The sequence below is a fragment of the Geotrypetes seraphini genome, chromosome 1 (genome assembly GCF_902459505.1).
Source record: "Geotrypetes seraphini chromosome 1, aGeoSer1.1, whole genome shotgun sequence".
In the NCBI taxonomy this organism is placed as follows: domain Eukaryota; kingdom Metazoa; phylum Chordata; class Amphibia; order Gymnophiona; family Dermophiidae; genus Geotrypetes; species Geotrypetes seraphini.
The window spans coordinates 264,696,085-264,717,326 of NC_047084.1; the positions used below are offsets into that span (position 1 = coordinate 264,696,085).

At 46.9% G+C, this 21,242-nt stretch overlaps 1 protein-coding gene across 4 annotated transcripts in view; it reads right to left on the minus strand.

Annotated features, from left to right (window-relative positions):
• The window catches only part of FAM193A (family with sequence similarity 193 member A), a 382,414-nt gene that overhangs the window by 92,170 nt on the left and 269,002 nt on the right, over positions 1 to 21,242 (minus strand). For all 4 annotated transcript variants that reach the window (XM_033950625.1, XM_033950616.1, XM_033950602.1 and 1 more), the window contains exons 15-16: positions 19,922 to 20,120; positions 5,144 to 5,416 (exon numbers count right to left, since the gene is read on the minus strand). In XM_033950625.1, the coding sequence (XP_033806516.1) occupies positions 5,144 to 5,416; positions 19,922 to 20,120 (472 nt within the window). The remainder of the gene's footprint in view (positions 1 to 5,143; positions 5,417 to 19,921; positions 20,121 to 21,242) is intronic.

A 21,242-nucleotide genomic window follows, 5' to 3' on the forward strand; every position in this document is an offset into this window, starting at 1 on the left:
GTAGCCCCACGCTTCCTTCTCCGTGTCAGCCAATCAGCGCCCTGCTTCCGGTGCATGCTGAGGTGGGAAAGAGGGTTGGCGGTGGCGGCTGCCATAAGACTCCAGTGGAGCAGCGTGTGTGCCGGTGTGTGGTTTGTTTGTGGGGGAAGGAGAGTGCGAGAGCAGGCCTCATTTTGGGCGAGCATTAAGGGCAAGCCCCCTCCGAAGAAGATGACGGGAACTCTGGGGACATATGAATTCTTCTCTCCCCACCCCGGACCAGCAGCGGCAACTGTGTGATTTTAACTTAGCTTTTGCACCCATTAGACTCCAAGAATGCCCATGACATCTTAGTAATTAACAAGAAACTAGAGCAAATATACCAATGGCTAGATGCTAACAGACTGGCCCTAAATGTTGTAAAATCAAAGGTAATGCTTTTCCCATGGAAAGACAATCCAAACTCTAGTTTCTCCATTACCCTCAAGTGAAACGCACTAAAGACAGTCAACTCAATTAAGATCTTAGGAGTAATTTTTGATCAAAAGCTGACATTTTATGAGCATATTAGCAGTGTTGTTAAATCTACCTTTTTCAGACTACGCCAAATACACTCTGTTTCGAAATTCTTAGAACCTACATCTCTGAATATATTAATACATTCCTTGGTGATTTCAAAAATTGATTACTGCTATGCCCTTTTTATGGGAATAGTCAAAAAGACATTTTCAAATTATTCAAAACGTTTCAATAAAACTTATTATAAGGATTTTTCTATACCGCCTATCAAGGTTATCTAAGCGGTTTTTTTACAATCAGGTACTAAAGCATTTTTCCTATCTGTCCCAGTGGGCTCACAATCTATCTAACATACCTGGGGTTATGGAGGACTGAGTGACTTGCCCAGGGTCACAAGGAGCAGCGCAGGGTTTATCATGAAAGCTAAAAAAATTTGATCACATCTCGCCGCTTCTCAAAAAAGCACACTGGCTTCCGGTTACTTACAGAATATCCTATAAAATATGTCTACTAACTTTTAAATGCCTTCTTCACAAAACCCCGGTTTTTATCGATAGGCTCTTAATTCCTTATGCTCTAAGAGTCCCTTAGGTCTAACGATCAGCATTTACTTTCAGTTCCTTCTCTTAAGGTTATTAATACACGCCAATAATACAACTTCTCTGTAACAGCTCCACAACTAAAGGAAGAATGCATGCTAGACCGATTCAAGAGTAAGCTGAAATGCTTTCTTTTTAAAAATGCTTTCAACTGATAGTACTCTTGTCTTGATTCATTCCTTAGGGTCTGTCGTGCGACTATTCATTGTTACCATCCCTTTTGTTCATTCCTTTTTGTCTTATCTTCTTTAAAATATTATATTTCTTTCCCTCTTTACTCATTATGTGTAAGCCTTGTTATGGTTAAAAGTGTATGTTTGTCCCCCTGAAAGTTGTATGAATTTTAGCTATGTACATCGCTTTGAAGTTTGACTAAGCGATCCATCAAATTTTAAATAAACTTGGAAACTTAGAAGTTTTTGGCTGCAGGCCCTGTACAAGATGCTGAAAGATTGTGTTTTTTTTTTTTTTTTAGGTAACATCCATTCATTTTCCCATTACTTCCTGGAGGTCAGCTGATGTTAGGAAACAGCTTGAACATATATTTCCTTCTCATTTTATTCTTAAAGGGACCTTAAAACCTTTTTAGGCAGCTTGACTTTGTGCTGCTTTAGGAAGGAGTTACGCTGTTGGGATTGGGTGGGGAAAGGATGACTGATAGGTCAGGGTGAGGTGGTCTTATTTCCTTACAAACTCAGCAAGCATCAGTAACAGTCAGGAGTGACCCAAATCAGGGCCCAACTTGGGCTCTCTAGTCTAGCAGTCTTCACAATAACAATTTCCACAATGCAGCAAACAGGCATCTGAAAGTGAAACCAACACAGAGCAGCAGTGCTACACCAGCAGACACAACTTCAATCCCCAGTTGGAAGGAAAGGAGAAATCAGCCACGATCCTCCCACAGCTCATCGCTGAAGGTAGTAGGGCCTCTGTTAATCAAACGTTAACGACTTCTCACAATAACATAATATAATAAAGTAATGATTGATGGGGGGATAGAATTTAAAGGTGCCGGGTATATATTAGTATACAATTTGGTTCAGAATGGTTTTTTTTTTGTTTTCCTCCTCTAAATTTAGGGTGCGTCTTATGGAGCGAAAAATACGGTATGTTCTGTTTTGTTCAGATTTTTTGGGGGTAGGAGGGGGTTAGTGACCACTGACGGAGTGTGAGAGGGGTTATTACCTAATCCCTCCATTAGCCATCTCTGGACATCTAAGTTACATTCTGGATGTCCTGGGAAAGGTTTGATTATCACCGCAACCCCCTTGACTTTTGGATGCACAGCAGCTGGGACACCTCACAAAACATCCAGAAAGACTGTTTTGAAAATTGGCACTTGGACATCCTGCCGATTAGGACATCCAAGTGCTGGTTCATGCCATTTTTGGATGTGTGCATTTTTTTGAAAATGAGCCCTTAGTGTCTAAAAATTTTTAATAATAGGCCACACTTTTCCTCTCAGCTCTTCTCTCCCATTACCACAGCGTTGAGTCCTACCTTTGCTGCTGGGGATGCCCAAGCTCCACCAGCTGAAGACATTTGCAGCCCAAGCTCCCCTCCACGTTGCCTAAGCAAAGGAAGTTCATAAACTGAGCATGTGCAAGAGTACCAGTGTCAGCAGCTGAAGCATACCGCTGACTTCCTTAACACAGGCAGCAGGTTCGTTATGTATCCATGTTTTCAGTATTGTGTGCAGAACAGGTCACCCCACCACAAAAAAGGATGTAGTGCATCTAGAGGGCGTTCAAAGAAGGGTCCAAATGATAAAGTGGATAAAACACTTCTCTTATAAAGAGAGACTAAACAAGACAGGGTTTTCCAGCTTGAGAGACAAGACAACAGAGGGGATATGATAGAAGCTTCTAAAATTATGAGTTTGGTGGAACAGTTAAAGAGAAAACAGTTGTTTAAACTGTCAAACTTAAAACAAGAGGACACTATCAAATAAATACTAATGAAAACATATTGTAGAAAGTTATTTCACATATCATTTAATTAAGCTGTAGAACCTGTTACTGAAAGATGGGAACAAAATGACTACCATAGCAAGATTCAAAAGAGGTTTAGAAAAGTTTCTAAGGAAAAGTGTATAAAATATTATTAGCCAGGTAAACTTGGGAGAACCACTGCTCATCCTTGGTAATAAGTTATGAGAAAATGATCTACCGTATTTTCGCGGATATAACGCGCGCGTTATACGCGATTTTACCTACCGCGCATACCCCTCGCGCGTTATATGCCTGAGCGCGGTATAGAAAAGTTTTTAAACATAGTTCCCACCCCGCCCGACGCCCGATTCACCCCCCCAGCAGGACCGCTCGCACCCCCACCCCGAACGACCGCTCGCACGCGCTCCCACCCGCACCCGCATCCACGATCGGAGCAAGAGGGAGCCCAAGCCCTCTTGCCCGGCCGACTCCCCGACGTCCGATACATCCCCCCCCCCCCCGAAGGACCGCCGACTTCCCGACAATATCGGGCCAGGAGGGAGCCCAAACCCTCCTGGCCACGGCGACCCCCTACCCCCACCCCGCACTACATTACGAGCAGGAGGGATCCCAGGCCCTCCTGCCCTCGACGCAAACCCCCCTCCCTCCAACGACCGCCCCCCCCCAAGAACCTCCGACCGCCCCCCCAGCCGACCCGCGACCCCCCTGGCCGACCCCCACGACCCCCCCACCCCCTTCCCCATACCTTTGGAAGTTGGCCGGACAGACGGGAGCCAAACCCGCCTGTCCGGCAGGCAGCCAACGAAGGAATGAGGCCGGATTGGCCCATCCGTCCTAAAGCTCCGCCTACTGGTGGGGCCTAAGGCGCGTGGGCCAATCAGAATAGGCCCTGGAGCCTTAGGTCCCACCTGGGGGCGCGGCCTGAGACACATGGTCGGGTTTGGCCCATGTGCCTCAGGCCGCGCCCCCAGGTGGGACCTAAGGCTCCAGGGCCTATTCTGATTGGCCCACGCGCCTTAGGCCCCACCAGTAGGCGGAGCTTTAGGACGGATGGGCCAATCCGGCCTCATTCCTTCGTTGGCTGCCTGCCGGACAGGCGGGTTTGGCTCCCGTCTGTCCGGCCAACTTCCAAAGGTACGGGGAAGGGGGGTGGGGGGGTCGTGTGGGTCGGCCAGGGGGGTTGCGGGTCAGCTGGGGGGACGGGCGGAGGTTCTTGGGGGGGGGGGCGGGGGAGGGAGGGGGGTTTGCGTCGAGGGCAGGAGGGCCTGGGATCCCTCCTGCCCGTAATGTAGTGCGGGGTGGGGTTAGGGGGTCGCCGTGGCCAGGAGGGTTTGGGCTCCCTCCTGGCCCGATATTGTTGGGGAGTCGGCGGTCCTTCGGGGTGAGGGTGCGAGTGGTCCTGCCGGGGGGGGGATGTATCGGACGTCGGGGGGGGGGCATCAGGCTTTCAGGATGGGGACAGACCTTCAAGGGGGGACATGACTTCAAGGGGGGACAGTGCACGGAAGTCAGGGCGGGCGAAAGGAGCGTCGGGCATCATGCGCGTTATATGCCTGAGCGCGGTATAGAAAAGTTTTGGTACATATCATCGTGATTTCTGCGCGCTATACCCCTGTGCGCGTTTTACACAGGTGCGCGTTATATCCGCGAAAATACGGTACTTCTTGGAATCTACCAATATTTGTGACTTTGATTGGCCACTGTTGAAGACAGGATGCTGGTCTCAAGGACTCTAATCTGACTCAGCATGGCTTTTATGTTCAAAATAGTGTTCAGTCAATTGTTTTTCAGTTTATTTTGGCTGGTATTATTTGCAAAATGTCATAAGGCCTCTTGGACTAAGTTACTCTAAACATATAAACTCAATAATATAAATACAATTTCAGGTTCCCCTTTAAAGTAAAATCTATTAATCTACCTGATAAAATTTCTTCTAATCACATGTATTTTAAATGTAGGTCTATATATTAATTAAATAATTTCCTGTTCTTGTTTTTCATTAATACAATAACACAAAGAGCTGCTACCTTCCCCCCCCCAACATATCCTGCCCGTTTTCTGAAATGTATTTCTTATTTGTTCTGTCTTCCTTACCTATTGAAGAAGGTCTCTTAGATGATACCTTAAACTGGTTACTACTTGACTGCACTGTGGTAGCTGTACAAGACACAGATGACGTTGCAGACGACGTTGCCATTACAACTTTATTTGCTTCTATGAAGGATTCCTGGAAATTGTATAAACATTTTTTCTTTGCAGTGTTTTTTTTCTCCTTGCTGTCAGTAATTGCTGCCATTTCATTGTTAGATGTATTTGGAAGTGCTTCAGGTCTTATTTCAGGTAGTGATGGCCCTAATATCTCACTCCCTTAATGTAAAAATAAAAAGATTAAAAAATAAGACTTTGAATTCCATATCATATATGCATTAGAACATGAAGAAGTATTGCTTAACTTCTAAACAGTTATTCTAAAATGGTCTGTGCTACTGATAACCAACTCAAGCTTACACTGAAGATTACCTATATAAACTGAAAACAAAAGCAAAATTCTCCCCCATATCACAGAAGTGACACAGCAAAATAAAAATGTAGTTTCGTGTGATCTCTATTCTCAATGCTCATCTGCCATAACTCACTGTAGTTCCTAAATAGGTGGAAAGTGATAGGATTAATGTTAACTGCATTAAATCTAGGGGATAATAAACAGGTCTGTACTAGTGTAAATATCAGTGTATTCTACCCACTGGGTTTGCATCAATGCTCAAAGCAAAATCATGGCAGCAGCTTTGTTTTGATAACTGCCCTTGGAAAAGTACCGTATTTGCCGGCGTATAAGACGACTTTTTAGTACCTTAAAATCCTCCCCAAAGTCGGGGGTCGTCTTATACGCCGGGTACTGTTTACATGCCCTTGTTGCATGCACAGCCGGCCAGGTTCCCTTACTTTTGTGGCACTTCCCCGACCGACCGATAACAGCCCGGGTCCGACAAACCTCCCTGCCCTTAACCGCGAATCTAAATTACCTTCTTACAGCTGCTGTAAGAAGGTAATTTAGATTCGCGGCTACAGGGCAGGGAGGATTGTCGGACCCGGGCTGTTATCGGTCGGTCGGGGAAGTGCCACAAAAGTAAGGGAACCTGGCCGGCTGTGCTGCAACCGGGGCGGGGAGGGGAGGGGCGGGCCGACCCTCTCCCTTGGTAGCCACTCGAATCGCGAGGCTACTCTCCTTCTCCTTATCTGCCCTGCCTGCAGCACAGAGCCGAACGGAAGTCTTCCCGACGTCAGCGCTGACGTCGGAAGGAGGGAGGGCTTTGTTTAAGCTTTGTTTAGCCCTCCCTCCCCTCCGACGTCAGCGCTGACGTCGGGAAGACTTCCGTTCGGCTCTGTCCTGCAAGCAGAGAAGGTAGGGAGAAGAAGAGCCGCGTACATCCAGAAGACTGAGCATCCAGTCCCGCAGGAGCCCCGCGACCCTCGGAGGCGTCCCCATGGGATCCCCGCGATCCTAGGGGGCGTCCCCACGGGATCCCCGCGACCCTAGGGGCGTCCCCGTGCAGCTCTCTAATGCTGTTGTCGGTCGGTCGGGGAAGTGCCACAAAAGTAAGGGGACCTGGCCGGCTGTGCTGCACCCGGGGCGGTAGAGAAGGTGTGCGGAAGAAGGGGTAGTCTTATACGGCGAGTATATAACAAAACTTTATATTTTAACTAAAAGTTGGGGGGTCGTCTTATACGCCCAGTCGTCTTGTACGCCGGCAAATACGGTACCTATAGATATTTATACCTGCTTGTTCTGCGGGTATTTTATTGGCCAAAATTGAGGGGTCTTTTGTTGTGGTTGCTTCTCTTGACCTAATTTCATGTTTGTGAATAACCACCATTATTCAGGGGTAATTTTACCTGCATGGAGTGCATCAAAAACTACCTCTACATGATCCTATAACTGTCAGCTGAAGGATCCCACATTTCCAATGGAAGTACAACATAACTCAGTATGAAAAGATGCATTGGTATGGTAGTGATTCTTTAATAAAATTGTTAAAACATAAAAAGATACACAGAGAGAACTACATAAAAGTTTTTATCGAGCCAGAAAAAAGATGATTGCTGACTTGCAATCTAGATAACAGCAATTTAGTTATTTATTCATAAAATGTTTTTACCACCTTGAGGAAACTTCATTCATAATGGTTTACATGGTATTACAAAAAAAAGACAGAGTATAGTCACAAACCATACAATTAAAAAAAAGAAAAGCTATTGTATCTATAAGCTACCTAGGTTATGTGACCTATGTTACTTGCTGAGTTGGAGTAGTATTCTAGAGCTTTTGCATATGCACAGCGCTTTCCCACACATCACTAGACTTGTTGCTCTAGTTTCTTGCATACCTCTACTAAACACACCTGTAAAACTGGAACAGAAACAACTTCTACATAGGGCAGTGGAAGGATTGTATGGCTCACTGGACTGCTGTCAAAGAACAAAAAGTACAAGCAAGAAAGTTTAGGTTTATTGACACTTGATATACCACAAATCATAAATAAATCTAAGCAGTTCTTTCAAGACCAGCAGGTACAATGAGCCACACTTATGGAACTGCCTAGCTAAAACTTAAGGGATTTTGATAAATGTAATAATCATTTCATTATCATGCTTTCCAGAACAATCCAGTAAAAATGCATAATTTTACATCAAACATTTAAATATTAAAATTTATTTGGGCTACTTGGAAATTCACACTTTCTCTGTGCAAAGAAAAATTGTAAAAAGTATATATACACCATATATACTCGAATATAAACCGAGGTAACTTCCCCCCCCCAAAAAAAAGGAGGATAAAAGGTTGACTCAAATATAAACTGGGGGGGAAGAGGGGTTGGTTGATTTAATATTCAAGTGCAGTGCCTTGTCAGGCTCTGCACCCTGTTCTTCCTCCCTCACTGCTCTGCCAGGATCTGCATCAATCCCCTCACTCGCTCCCTCCCCTGCCAGTCTCTGCACCCAGCCCCCTCCCTCCATGGTTCCATACCCTTTACCCATTCCTCCCAATGCCTTGCAGGCCTTCATTGGGCCCGCCATGAGACCTGGTGGACCAGCGGTGGCTGGGACAGGAGGGTTCCCTCGTGTTTCCTGTTTCAGCCCGATTCTAATTATTTTTATCTTCCTCCCGCCTCTCCCACATACCTTAAGTATCCCTGGTGGTCCAGTGGTTAAACATGGCAGGAGTGGCCTTCCTTCACTTCTGCCCGTGCAGAACCGCTGGCTAATTGGCTACCGGGACCGTGAGAACTCATGGCAACCAATTAGCTAGTGGTTCTGCACGGGCAGGAGTGAAGGAAGGTCACTTCTGCCGTGATTCACTGCTAGATCACCAGGGATACTTAAGGTATGTGGGGAGGAGGAAGGGAGATAAAAATAATTAGAATCAGGCTGGACAGGAGGCATGAGGGATCCCTCCTGTTCCAGCCACTTAAGATCATGGGGGAGGTGGTAGGGAGATAAAAATAATTAGAATCAGGCTGGAGCAAGAGGTGGGAGAGATCCCTTCTGTCCCAGCCACTGCTGGACCACCAGGTCTCATGGCAGGCCTAGCAGTGACCTGCAAATAGGGGTGGGTGGGTCAGTGCCGACCCAAATATAAACTGAGCCCCCCATTTTTTTGGCCCAGAAATCTCGGTTTGCATTCAAGTATATACGGTATATAGGCTAGTGGTTCTTTTGAGTTGGTATGGCACTATTGCTTTGTTCTGACTAGAGCTGTCCTTTGTTACCCTCTTAAAGATGCTACCCTAGGCCATTGCCTAGTCTAGCCTAATAGTTAGGCCAACCCTGCACTGGAATATGTGCTGCCAAAAAACTGACAACACAGGTCTTGATGTGTTCTTCGAAAGACAAATCTGTCAGGGAATAACAATATGCCAACAGGCCTGAACTGTTTGTGTTAAAAGGAAAAAACAAGCACACAAATGCTTGGATAGTCATTAGCTTGTGCCAGCTGTCTCTTGCAATCCAATGCATGAAATAGAAGAGGCCAAAAGAAGACCAGAGGGTCCACTGACTGATTATGGTGGAAATAAGACATCATATTAGGTTGCTACTTAAAGTGATCTGATGGAATTTAGCTTAAATTGGATAAGTCACTAAAGTCTGAAACTTACCAGCTAAGTATGCTGAAGCAACTTCCATCAGTAATGGAACCTTCCAAGTCACATATCTACACTAAAAGAACCAGAGGGAGTGAAGATGATTTTCATCAGATTGGTCAGAACAGTGTTTAAGCCTTCCTGGTTTTCAGGATATCAGCAATAAAATGCATGTGATAGATTTGCATACAACGGAGGCTCATCATACAAATTAATTTCTTGCAAACTAAATATTCTGAAAACAAGATTGGAGATTGGACAACACCAAAAAAAGGCTCAGAAAGAGTTAAAACTACACTAATATCTCATAATTTAGAGAAAAATTCATATGACGCAAACATTGTAAACACTGATAATTAGCAGCTAAGCACAAACTGATCTCTCTTCCCCAAGAAGCAGCATTTGCCCAATGAAGATGAACTTACTTTAAATAATACTTGGCTGCAGAACGTATGCAAAGCAGTTTGAAAATGGAGCAAGAGAGAATCTAAGGGCTTGCTTTCAAACCACTGAAACCATATGACCATCAACTGTTTCTTAGGACCAGAGCAACTGAGACACTGAAAATATAAAAATAATTACTAGGCTTGAAGAAGCAGTCAGCAGGAAAGGAGATAAATCATTTGAGAGTTAAGCTGGTCAAGAAGAATAGCATGGGTCATGGTGTCAAATTGGAAAAATGAAAAACCAAAAGGTTCAGAAGTGGCTACACCAGTGAGGTTGAATAGAATCTATAGAGAAAAGGGAGGATAAAAAACTGGGGTCCAGGGCCATCAGCCATTCCAAAGCTGATGATTTATGGCTTACTCCAAGATCTTATAAAAGAATGGAGCCATAAAAACTGCACAATGAGAGAGTGCACACATGAGCAATGAAATTTATATTTGAGAACTGGTCAAATAGCTTGAATGAAGTTAAGGTCTTAGAAAGAGAGAAGTTAAATACTGCAAAACTGCAAAGACAGAAGGAAAAAGCACAGTCAAAAACCCATACCAGGCATTTTAAGAGCCAGCCCTCTCCTTTATCTTCATCACTGCCTCCCTATATCCTTCAAAATTCAGCACAAAATACTTATTTTAACTCATGAAGCTCTTCAAATAGGCTCACTCCCTTACTTAGCTTCAATCACCTCATCCTGCATTCCTCCTCAAGAGTCCTTTGCTCTGCTTCTGAACATTACTTCTCCATCCATTTAGTTTTTCACTTTGAGTCCACTAGATATAGTGCTTTTTTTTCGGTCTCTCGCCCTGCCTATTGAATGTTCTTCCTCTCGCCATAGTCAGTTCTTACCTATAAGAACATAAGAAAAGCCTTACTGGGTCAGACCAATGGTCCAGCTAGCTCATTATCCCATCTTCGCAGAGGCCAATCCAAGTCACAAGTACCTGGCAAAAACCCAAACAGTAGCAACATACCATGCTACCATCCCATGTCTGTCTTAAGAACAGACTATGGACTTTCCCTCCAGGAACTTATCCAAACCTTTTTTAAAACCAGCTACATTAACTGCTCTCACCACATCCTCTGGCAATGCATTCCAGAGCTTAACTATTCTCTGAATGAAAAAATATTTCCTCCTATTGCAGTAAAAAAATCGATCCAAATGTATCTGTTCTCCATCACTCAGGATTTTGTAGACTTCAATCACATCTCCCCTCAACCGTCTCTTTTCCAAGCTGAAGAGCCCTAACCTTTTTAGTTTTTCCTCATACGAGAGGAGTTCCATTCCTTTTATCATCTTGGTTGCTCTTTGAACTTTTTCTAGTGCCGCTGTATCTTTTTTGAAGACCAGAACTGAATGCAGTATTCAAGTTGAGGTCGTACCATTAAGCAATACAGAGGCATTATAACATTCTTAGTCTTGTTAACCATCCCGTTTCTAATAATCCCAAGCATCCTGTTTGCCTTTTTGGCTGCCGCCACACATTGGGCAGAAGGCTTCAGCGCATTGACTACAATGACATACAGATTCTTGAGCGTTGACCTCCAAGGTGGTCTCTAGCATTCAATAACTATGATTTGGATTATTCTTCCTAAAGTGCATCACTTTGCATTTGCCCATGTTGAATTTCATCTGCCATTTGGATGCCCAATTTCCTAAGGTCTTCCTGCAGTTTTTCACAGTCCGCATGCATTTTAACAACTTTGAACAGTTTAGTGTCATCTGCAAATGTAATCACCCTGTTTAAATCTGCCCTGAAATTCCACAGCTTCTACTGCTTATTGGCTCCAGTTTGAAAATAGATGCAAAGTTTAAAGACAATATTTTTTAAATAAAATAAATTCCTTGGGAAGCACCAAAATTAGAGTTGAAACCAAAATCATTGATCTGATGTGGAAAAAAAACTAAAAAGCACATAAGTTTTAATACACACTGGAAAGTGCAACTAGAAAGCCTAAGAACGAGAAAAAGAAAACCACAAGAAATACTTTGTTCAATGTGTAGAAAATGCAGAGAATTTTAAGACAACCAAAGGATTTAACTGATGCTTGCAGCAGTGTATCATAACCTCCTTTGATGGCAGATAAATAAACTAAAGAGCAGCAGTTCTGGCAGTGTACAGGAAAATCTATAACACATGTGAAAAATAATAATAATAACTTTTTTATACTGCAATATCAAAAGTTCTAGGCGATTTACACTAAAAAGAGCTGGACAATCAGCAAAATACAATAATACAGTAAAAAATACAAATATTTGTAAAATAGAATTTCAGTAATAAAACTCACTAAGTAATAAACTTATCGAACAAAGTGGTCTTAATTAATTTGAATAAGGTAAGCTACACAATTGCAGGATCCTATATCAAGGAATCACCCAAAAGGAAATAAGAAGACTACAGAAGTCACACTTTCATTTTGTATCAATATGGTCCATTGTATCTGTTTTCATGAAATATGTTAATAGTTTCTACAGGTAATTTTCAACAACCTGTGTATAAGGAAGGATCAATTCAGGAAGTTTAACATAGTGTTTATCCTCACAGATGGAAAAAGTTTAAAAGAGATCTAAAACAATTTGACTGGGCAATCCAATCCATTACTTTAATCCCCTCTTTGAACTTGACATCTGAAGGATGGAGATATGAAATCTTGATATATACATCATCATAATTTTTGTTGACCTTATAAAATGTAAAAGTCTATTAAAACTTCTCTTTAGTTTCAAGTTTATTTAGTCTTGATATACTGCTTTTGAATGCAAAGCGGTTTATAATTAAACAAAGATTATAAAATAGGAAAAACAGACTACATGGACAATACAGACAAAATATGCTACACAAGGGGAGTGGGTAGGATACATTGCATGAGATCAAAAGAAAGGGAATGGGAAAAACAAAGGGGATAAAGGGCATCCTTAATGTACGGCCAATTGTCTGAGTCTCATGAGCAGTGGGATCTAGGAGTAGATCTAATAAACGTCTTTAAAGAGAAAGGTTTTTAGGTTACATTTAAAGTTATTGAGGTTAGTTTCTTGTCTCAGGACCACAGGTAGGGCATTCCCCAGTGTGGGGGCGACTACTGAGAAAATTTTTTGCGTGTTGTATCGTAAAATAATTGACGGATGGAAGGAACCCAAGTTCACATGTAGGGTATTCTCATACAGTATATATTCATAGCTCAAAGTTCCAGAACAGAGGAACATTATTACATTTATTTTGTATTATATTCATAACTATCTTCAATACCTTTATCAATAGTTCAGTAAAACAGCATTTATTATAGAGGTGTACATGGGGATGGGGACAATGGAAATCCACAGGAATGGGGACCAAAAAGTCATTACTATCACAGGGATGGGATGAGATGGATTGGAAGTGAATGGGAACTCTGCATAAACAGTGAAGGAAAAACAGGCAGAAGAGGCTCCCCGGAACCGAGTTGTAATAGGAGAGAGAACCACGGCTGATGGGGCCACCAAGGAGCTATCAGAATCATGGTGGCACTCGTGGACTTGAGCCTGACGAGAGTCTTCAGAAACAAAGGGAATAGAGGGAACGCATACAGAAACAGGTCCGTCCAATCCAGCAGGAAAGCATCCGGCTCGAGCCTGAGCGGGGTGTAGACCCTGGAGCAGAAGCGGGGCAACTTGTGATTGTGAGGGGACGTGAAGAGATTGATGTCCGGAGTCTCCCACCGAGCAAAAACCTGACACAGGGTCAAGGAATGGATGGACCATTTGTGAGGCTGCAGAAGATGATTCAACTTGTCCGCCAGACAATTGTGCTGGCCCTGAATGTAGACCACTCGAAGGAATATGTTGCGGCTGATGGCCCAATCCCAGAGCCGCATCGCCTCCTGGCACAGGGACCCCGTTTCCCCCTGTTTGTTGATATAATACATGGCGACCTGGTTGTCTGTGCGGACCAGCACCACTTGGTCGCGAAGCAGGTGACAAAAAGCCTTCAGGGCGAGTAAGATCACTCGAAGCTCCAACAGATTGATGTGACAAAGTCGGTCGGCACTGGACCAAAGACCCTGAGTGTGAAGACCGTCCAGATGAGCCCCCAAAGCGTAGGCCGACGAGTCCGTAGTCAGGACCTTCTGCGGAGAAGCATGAAACAGAAAAATTCTGGAAAGATTGGAAGAGAGCATCCACCAACGAAGAGACTTCTTCAACAAAGGAGTCACGACAATGAGTCGAGAGACAGGGTCCCGATCCTGGTTCCATTGGGACGCCAGAGTCCATTGAGGAATACGGAGGTGAAATCTGGCAAAAGGAGTCACGTGAACCGTGGAGGCCATGTGACCTAGGAGGACCATCATGAGTCGAGCCCGGGCCGAAGACAGATGGGCTACTCTCCAGCATAAGCGAACAAGGGCCTCCTGTCGAGGCTAAGGCAAGAAGGAGCAGAGACAAGCCGTGTCCAGGACTGCTCCGATAAATTCCAGAGACTGAGATGGGCAGAGCTGAGATTTGGGGAAGTTCACCTCGAAGCCGAGGCTCTGGAGGAGCAAGATGGTCTGATTCGTTGCTCACAGAACTTTGTGGCGAGAGGACGCTTTGATCAACCAGTCGTCAAGGTAGGGAAACACCTGCAGGCCACGGAGACGTAGGGCCGCAGCAACCACCACTAGACATTTCGTGAAGACCCTTGGAGAGGCTGACAGGCCAAAGGGAAGAATACGATACTGGAGATGGAGATCCCCCACCCGGAATATCAGATACTGGCGAGAGGCCAGGTGTATCGGAATGTGCATGTACGCCTCCTTGAGGTCCAGTGAGCACAGCCAGTCCCCCTCGTCTAAGAGGGTACAAAGTAGGAAGGGTGAGCATTCTGAACCATTCCCTGATCAGAAACTTGTTCAGAACTCGGAGGTCCAGAATTGGACGCAGATTCCCCCATCTTCTTGGGTACCAGAAAGTACCGGGAATAAAATCCGGTGTTCCACTGGTCCGGGGGAACCTCCTCGACCGCCCGAAGGCAAAGAAGGGCCTGAGCTTCCTGCAGGAGAAGAGGCAGCTGAGAACGAGTAGAAGGAAACTCTCTTGGAGGCAGGTCCGGGGCTACGTGACTGAAGTGAAGGGAGTACCCTTCCCGGATGATAGAAAGCACCCAACTGTTGGTGGTAAGACTTTCCCACTGGGCATAGAAATGATGGCGACGACCCCCGATGGGAAGGGGGGAAGGCTTCAGGAGGAAGGGAGCCCAAAGGCTCGTACTGGAATTGTCAAAAGGACGGTCCAGTCTTCGCCGGAGCCGGCGGCTGGGTCTTAGGTTGACATTGCTGCTGCTGCTGCGGCCGCTTTGAAGGAGGCCAAGAGAAGGCAGGCGTAGATTTCTGTGGGTACCTCCGGAGAGGAATTTTGTATGGCCGAGCCGGGGGGGGCCTTCGGTTTAAGTTTCACCAGAGAGGCGAAGGACCTTTCATGGTCCTTCAGGCGCTTGGTAGCCACTTCGATGGAATCATTGAAGAGCTCATGACCCATACACGGGAGATTAGCAAGACAATCCTGTAGATTCGGATCCATATCCACAATTTGGAGCCAAGCGAGGTGACGCATGGCGACTGCAAAGGCCGTGACCCTCGAGGACAACTCGAAGGCATCGTAAGCCGCTTGAAACATATAGAGGCGGAGCTGGGAGAGGATCTCCTCGAGGAGACGAAACTCCTGACACCAAGAATCTGGTATGTCCTCCCGGAACGAGCAGAGGGCGTCCACAAAGAACCGGAGATAAAGTTATAGTTAAAGACACAATTTGCCATTATCGAATTTTGGTAAAGACGGTGACCAAACTTGTCCATCGTATGGCCTTCCCGGCCCGGAGGGAGGGCAGCGTAAACCTTAGAGGGGTAGGGACTTCTTCAAGGAAGACTCAATCATCAAGGATTGATGAGAAAGCTGAGAACTTTCAAACCTCTTCAAAAGGATTGTTCAGTAACAGGACTCCAACTTGGACGGAATGGCTGTGACTGCATAGGGGGTCTCCAGATTCCGGAGAAAAGTTTGCCGGAGAACCTGGTGCAATGGCAAGCGCAGCGCCTCACGGGGCGGATGATCAACACCCATTTCTGCCAGATATTCCTAGGTATAATGGGACTCAGACTGGAGGTCTAGTTTCAAGGCCCTACCCATGTCAAAGATGAAACAAGTAAAGGAGGAGTTTCGAGAAGAAGACTCATCTTCCTGAGGAGACTCCGAGCGAGATCTGGGGGCAGCCGAGAAGGAGGGAGAAATTTCCCTCGAATAGTAAGCTGAGGCCTTGGAGTCCCACGAATGGGAGACTGAAGAGGCTCTACTAAAGTGCCTGGGTGGCGTCGAGGAACGACCCTTCAAGAGGTGGGCCAGGGAAGACCCCAGGGTCCAAGGAATTAGCTGGCGATGCCTCGGGGAAGACTGGGTAAGGGAAAAGTCCTCCACCAGTTTCAAAGAAGACTCCTTAGAGGCTGGTAGCTGCCTCGATGGGGAACACAACCCAGAGTCCAACTCGAAGACAAGCGTGTGTCTAGGTTTCACGGTTGGAAACCTGCCCCGAAGGGGGGGAGAAGACCGGAGCTTTTTAGGAGGGGCAAACCTCAACAAAGTACCGGGGGAAAAATGGCCCCCTGGCCTGGATCCCTGAAAAGTTACAGGGGACCCGGGGATGAAGAATCGCTCGAGGGAACCTGGCGAGTTTTGCGGGCAGGGCCTCGAGAAACGAGAGGACGCTCAGGCTGTTCAGATTGAGACTGGGTCGAGACCGAGGTCAGAGGCGTCGAAGTTGGGACCATTTGGCTCACCACCGAGGAAAGCTGCGTGGTAAGAACAGCATTAAGCATAGGCACCGAGATGGTTGGGTCTTAGGTGCAGAAGTGCGCTCCTTCGGGGTGACCTTGAGGAAGAGTATTCCCTACGTGAGGAGGCACGCTTAGAGTGATGTCTCGAAGATGCCGACGAGGCGGCACTGACATGAGACTCAGAGATAGGCTTCTTTGCCGGCACACCTGAGGAGGAAAGAGGAGACTTACCCGAAGCCGGAGTAACAGGAGGGGCCGAGGCCAGGGCCTTCGAGGCCGAGGACTTCGAGGTCAAAGCGCCCAATGAGGCCTGTCCCGCAGGATCCATGGGGCCAAAGAGTTGGAGAATCTTGGCCACCCTCCTACGAAGAGCCCGCGGTTGCAAAGTCAGACAATCAGGGCACGACTCAGCGTGGTGCACTGCACCCGGGCACTCTACACACCAACATGAGGGTCGGTGATGGAGATAACTCGATTGCACTTAGTACAGTTTTTAAACCCGGAACGAGGCCGGGACATAAGAAAAAAGACAGTCGCGGCCCCACGAGGCCAGGCGGCCAGAGTAAGACTGGGAACCCGGTCAAAAAGATACGAACTGAAAAACAAACCAAAAGATAGAAAAACACAGATGCGAGCACAGCGACTCAAAATAAACTAATCAAACCAGCTGCGGTGCAAGAGGGACAAGGATATCGCGCGAAGCAAGGGAGCAGTGCTTCTGGCTCCGCGGAAAACAGAGAACTGAGGACACGCTGAGGAGATGCATGCCCTAGACCGGGCGGGAGGGGCTCGTGCATGCATGTGCCGATCGCAAGCTTGAAGGTCTTCAAGCAAGTCTGCTTGCGAAAACGTCCGCTAAGGGGCTCCGTCTGTGACATCATGTAGAGAATATGCTGCCTGCTTGTCCTGGGATAAAATATGCAATATCACCTCAGTAACTATAGAAAAATAGACAAATACAGCAGACCCTCAATATTCGTGAGGGTTAGGGGCAGAGCCTGCCCGCGAATAGGAAAAAATCCCGAATAATTTTGGGGGCCAGTTCTGAACCACCCCCGCTTCCCTCCTGCATCCCCCAGACCTTACCTGGTGGTCTAGCAGTGATGTAGGGCAGGAGCAATCTTCCTACGCTCCTGCCCCATGCAGAGCCGTCATCAAAATGGCTGCCGTGAGTTCCTGTTGCTGCCTGGCTAGCCCGGAATTTCTTCTCTGACATCAGAATTGATGTCAGGGAGAAAGCTTCTGGGACGGCCGATGTGCAGTCGCTGCACTCGCCTCACCTGACCCTGTTGCTGGGTCGGTGGCGAGGAAGCAGGGAGAAAGCCCAGGCTCTGCAATTGCCTGTCCCGTTGTCCCCACACATAGCTTCGGGACACTCTCTCTGAAAACGGGACATTTTGGCATCCTGAAACTGTGCAATGGGACAACGGGACAGGGGATCTAAAAACGGGACGTATGGTTACATTACTCATACACAGATCTCAACTAAAACAATCCCATGTTGCTAGGGGCTGCATATTTCTGATTCTTTGTTTTAAAAAGACAGCTGAATACAGTGGTGCCTCACACAACGAACTTAATTGGTTCCAGGAGCAAGTTTGTTATGCGAAACGTTCGTTATGTGAAACGCGTTTTCCCATAAGAATACATGTAAAAAAAAATAATTCGTTCTGCAGCATAAAATATGCTAAGATGACATAAAAAAAGATAAATTTTTGGTTATTATTTTTATTTAGATACATCTAAAAACATAATTGTTTTTTAAAACAACACACATTTTTTAAATTTAAAGACAGACTAAGTAGAGTCTAATTTTACAGTGAGAGAGGGCAGAGTCTCAGCGGCAAAAACTGGGACTTAACTGTTCATTTTTTTTTTTTTTCTACCGTGTTTCCCCGATGATAAGGCAGGGCCATCAAATAAGACAGCCCCCCCCTTTTTAGAAAAAAATGTAAAATAAGGCACCCCCCCGCAAATAAGCCACCCACCGATACCTGCGCTTACCCGAATCGGGTGGTACGGTGGGTGACTCCGTGTGGTCCCTGGCACCCCCGACACGATCGGGGCAAGAGGGAGCCCAAGCCCTCTTGCCCCGCCGATTCCCCAACTCCCCGACAATATCGGGCCAGGAGGGAGCCCAAGTCCTCCTGGCCACGGCGACCCCCTAACCCCACCCTGCACTACATTACGGGCAGGAGGGATCCCAGGCCCTCCTGCCCTCGACGCAAACCCCCCCCCCCCCAACGACCGCCCCCCCCAAGACCCTCCGACCGCCCCCCCAGCCGACCCGCGACCCCCCTGGCCGACCCCCACGACACCCCCAACCCCCTTCCCCGTACCTTTCTGTAGTTGGCCGGACAGACGGGAGCCAAACCCGCCTGTCCGGCAGGCAGCCAACGACGGAATGAGGCCGGATTGGCCCATCCGTCCCAAAGCTCCGCCTACTGGTGGGGCCTAAGGCGCCTGGGCCAATCAGAATAGGCCCGGGAGCCTTAGGTCCCTCCTGGGGGCAGGGCCTGAGGCACATGGTCGGGTTGGGCCCATGTGCCTCAGGCCCCGCCCCCAGGAGGGACCTAAGGCTCCCGGGCCTATTCTGATTGGCCCAGGCGCCTTAGGCCCCACCAGTAGGCAGAGCTTTGGGACGGATGGGCCAATCCGGCCTCATTCCGTCGTTGGCTGCCTGCCGGACAGGCGGGTTTGGCTCCCGTCTGTCCGGCCAACTACAGAAAGGTACGGGGAAGGGGGTTGGGGGTGTCGTGGGGGTCGGCCAGGGGGGTCGCGGGTCGGCTGGGGGGCGGTCGGAGGTTCTTGGGGGGGGGGCGGTCGTTGGGGGGAGGGGGGGTTTGCGTCGAGGGTAGGAGGGCCTGGGATCCCTCCTGCCCGTAATGTAGTGCAGGGTGGGGTTAGGGGGTCGCCGTGGCCAGGAGGACTTGGGCTCCCTCCTGGCCCGATCGTGTCGGGGAGTCGGGGGGGCAAGAGGGCTTGGGCTCCCTCTTGCCCCGATCGTGTCGGGGAGTCGGGGGGGCAAGAGGGCTTGGGCTCCCTCTTGCCCCGATCGTGTCGGGGAGTCGGGGGGGCAAGAGGGCTTGGGCTCCCTCTTGCCCCGATCGTGTCGGGGAGTCGGGGGGGGCAAGAGGGAGCCAGGCGGAGAGAGGGCAGTTAAGCGCAGTGCCTGCGCGGAAGGATGCAGCTCGGGCGACTTCGTTGTGTGAAACGAAGTTCGTTGTACGAATCAAGACATAAAGTTCGTTGTGCGCAGCGTTCGCTGTGCGAGGCGTCCGTTATGCGAGGCACCACTGTACCTACAAAGCAGCAGCATGCCTCTCCCAGTCTCCTCAAACATAAAGGTCATCACTTTTTTACACATGCACATCTACAGTGTGGCAAGGATCATGATGTAAACTTTTGTCCTTATTTTAGCATGCTTCTGCCAAAGCACCTAGCAAACTGAGCATATTCAATCAGTACAGTTCTTCTTGGCATCTAATTGCAAACTGTGTCAATCCCTTACCTGTAAGTGTGTCTGGTAAAAAGGCTGCAGGATTCCAATTCTTTTCGTTCATCATTTCTGATCCCCAAAGACTTAGGAATTTAGAGCTATTCCAATCTGGAGTGCTCCCAAAGCAGCTTGGGTAAATGTGGTCTTGAAGAGAGGGATTGAACACCTGATGCTTATTTGCATGATTTGGAACAGGAGCTGGTGGTAATGCCTAAAATAAAAGTTGAGAAATTTTCTTCATACTGATGTTCTAGTACAGCACTGCCCAATCTCTTCAAATCTAATGCATACCTACATTAACAAGAAAGTTTTGTGGCACAACATCCTCCGCTGAGTAGACATGGAAAGAACTTGTATAGCTGCGAGAGCTAGGGAAGCCTTGAAAGACCACCAGTTATTTCTTCCTAATTTAAAACAAAGGGGGCTGCAGACACCAGGGAAGGCTCAAGGCAATCAGCTGCCTGAGGCAAGGAATGAGATGACACCTCCTGGCAGAGCCTCAGAACTTTTCAGGGAGTAAGATGGTTGTGTGTAATAGAAAACAGCAAACTGACGCCAAACAATTAAATTTATTATAAAAACATGAAAATACATAAACCATATATAGTATATGTATATATTAAATGAACATAAATCAAAGTCAAACAGCCTGATAAAGTTGAACCACACAAAGAAGGAAAATGCCCAGTTCATTTCACCAGTGTTGAGCTCTCTCATGCTGGTAGTCATCAGGGCCTAGCTGTACACCTGTGAGGCTTAGAGAGAGGAGCTCAAATACTCATAGAGAAGTCAACTGATAAGAGTATAATTATTTATTCATAGAGACATTCTCAGACTAATCAATAAATCACTTTGGGGGATACGAGTAAACAAGGTTTCTCAGCAGGGGACACCTGGTTTGGCCTCCGTGGGTGCGGGTCGCCGGACTGGATGGACCTAGAGTCTGATCCGGCGAAGCCATTTCTTATGTTCTTATAAAACTTGCTCAACAGGGGTACAGAGCATAAGTAGAACATTTCACTTTATAACTCAACATACAAGCTCTAGTGTCTAAGCAACACAAACTGCTCCACTACCAGACACTGTGTGATGCAAGACAAAACCTTGCTTACTATACCAAATCAGCAACAAGCTAAAAACTCAAGCAGCACCCTACCTACAAGAAGTCAGCACTGCAAAAGTTCTAGAATACCAGCATTCCTCTAGGTATCAGAAGTGCCGAGTGGGTGGGCAGAGGATGTCTTTTATTAAGACTAGGAGCTCTTTACCAGCTGGAAGAGTGACACTGTATGTGAAAAATGGTATAAGGGGGGAGGAGCTTAGCTAAGATGGC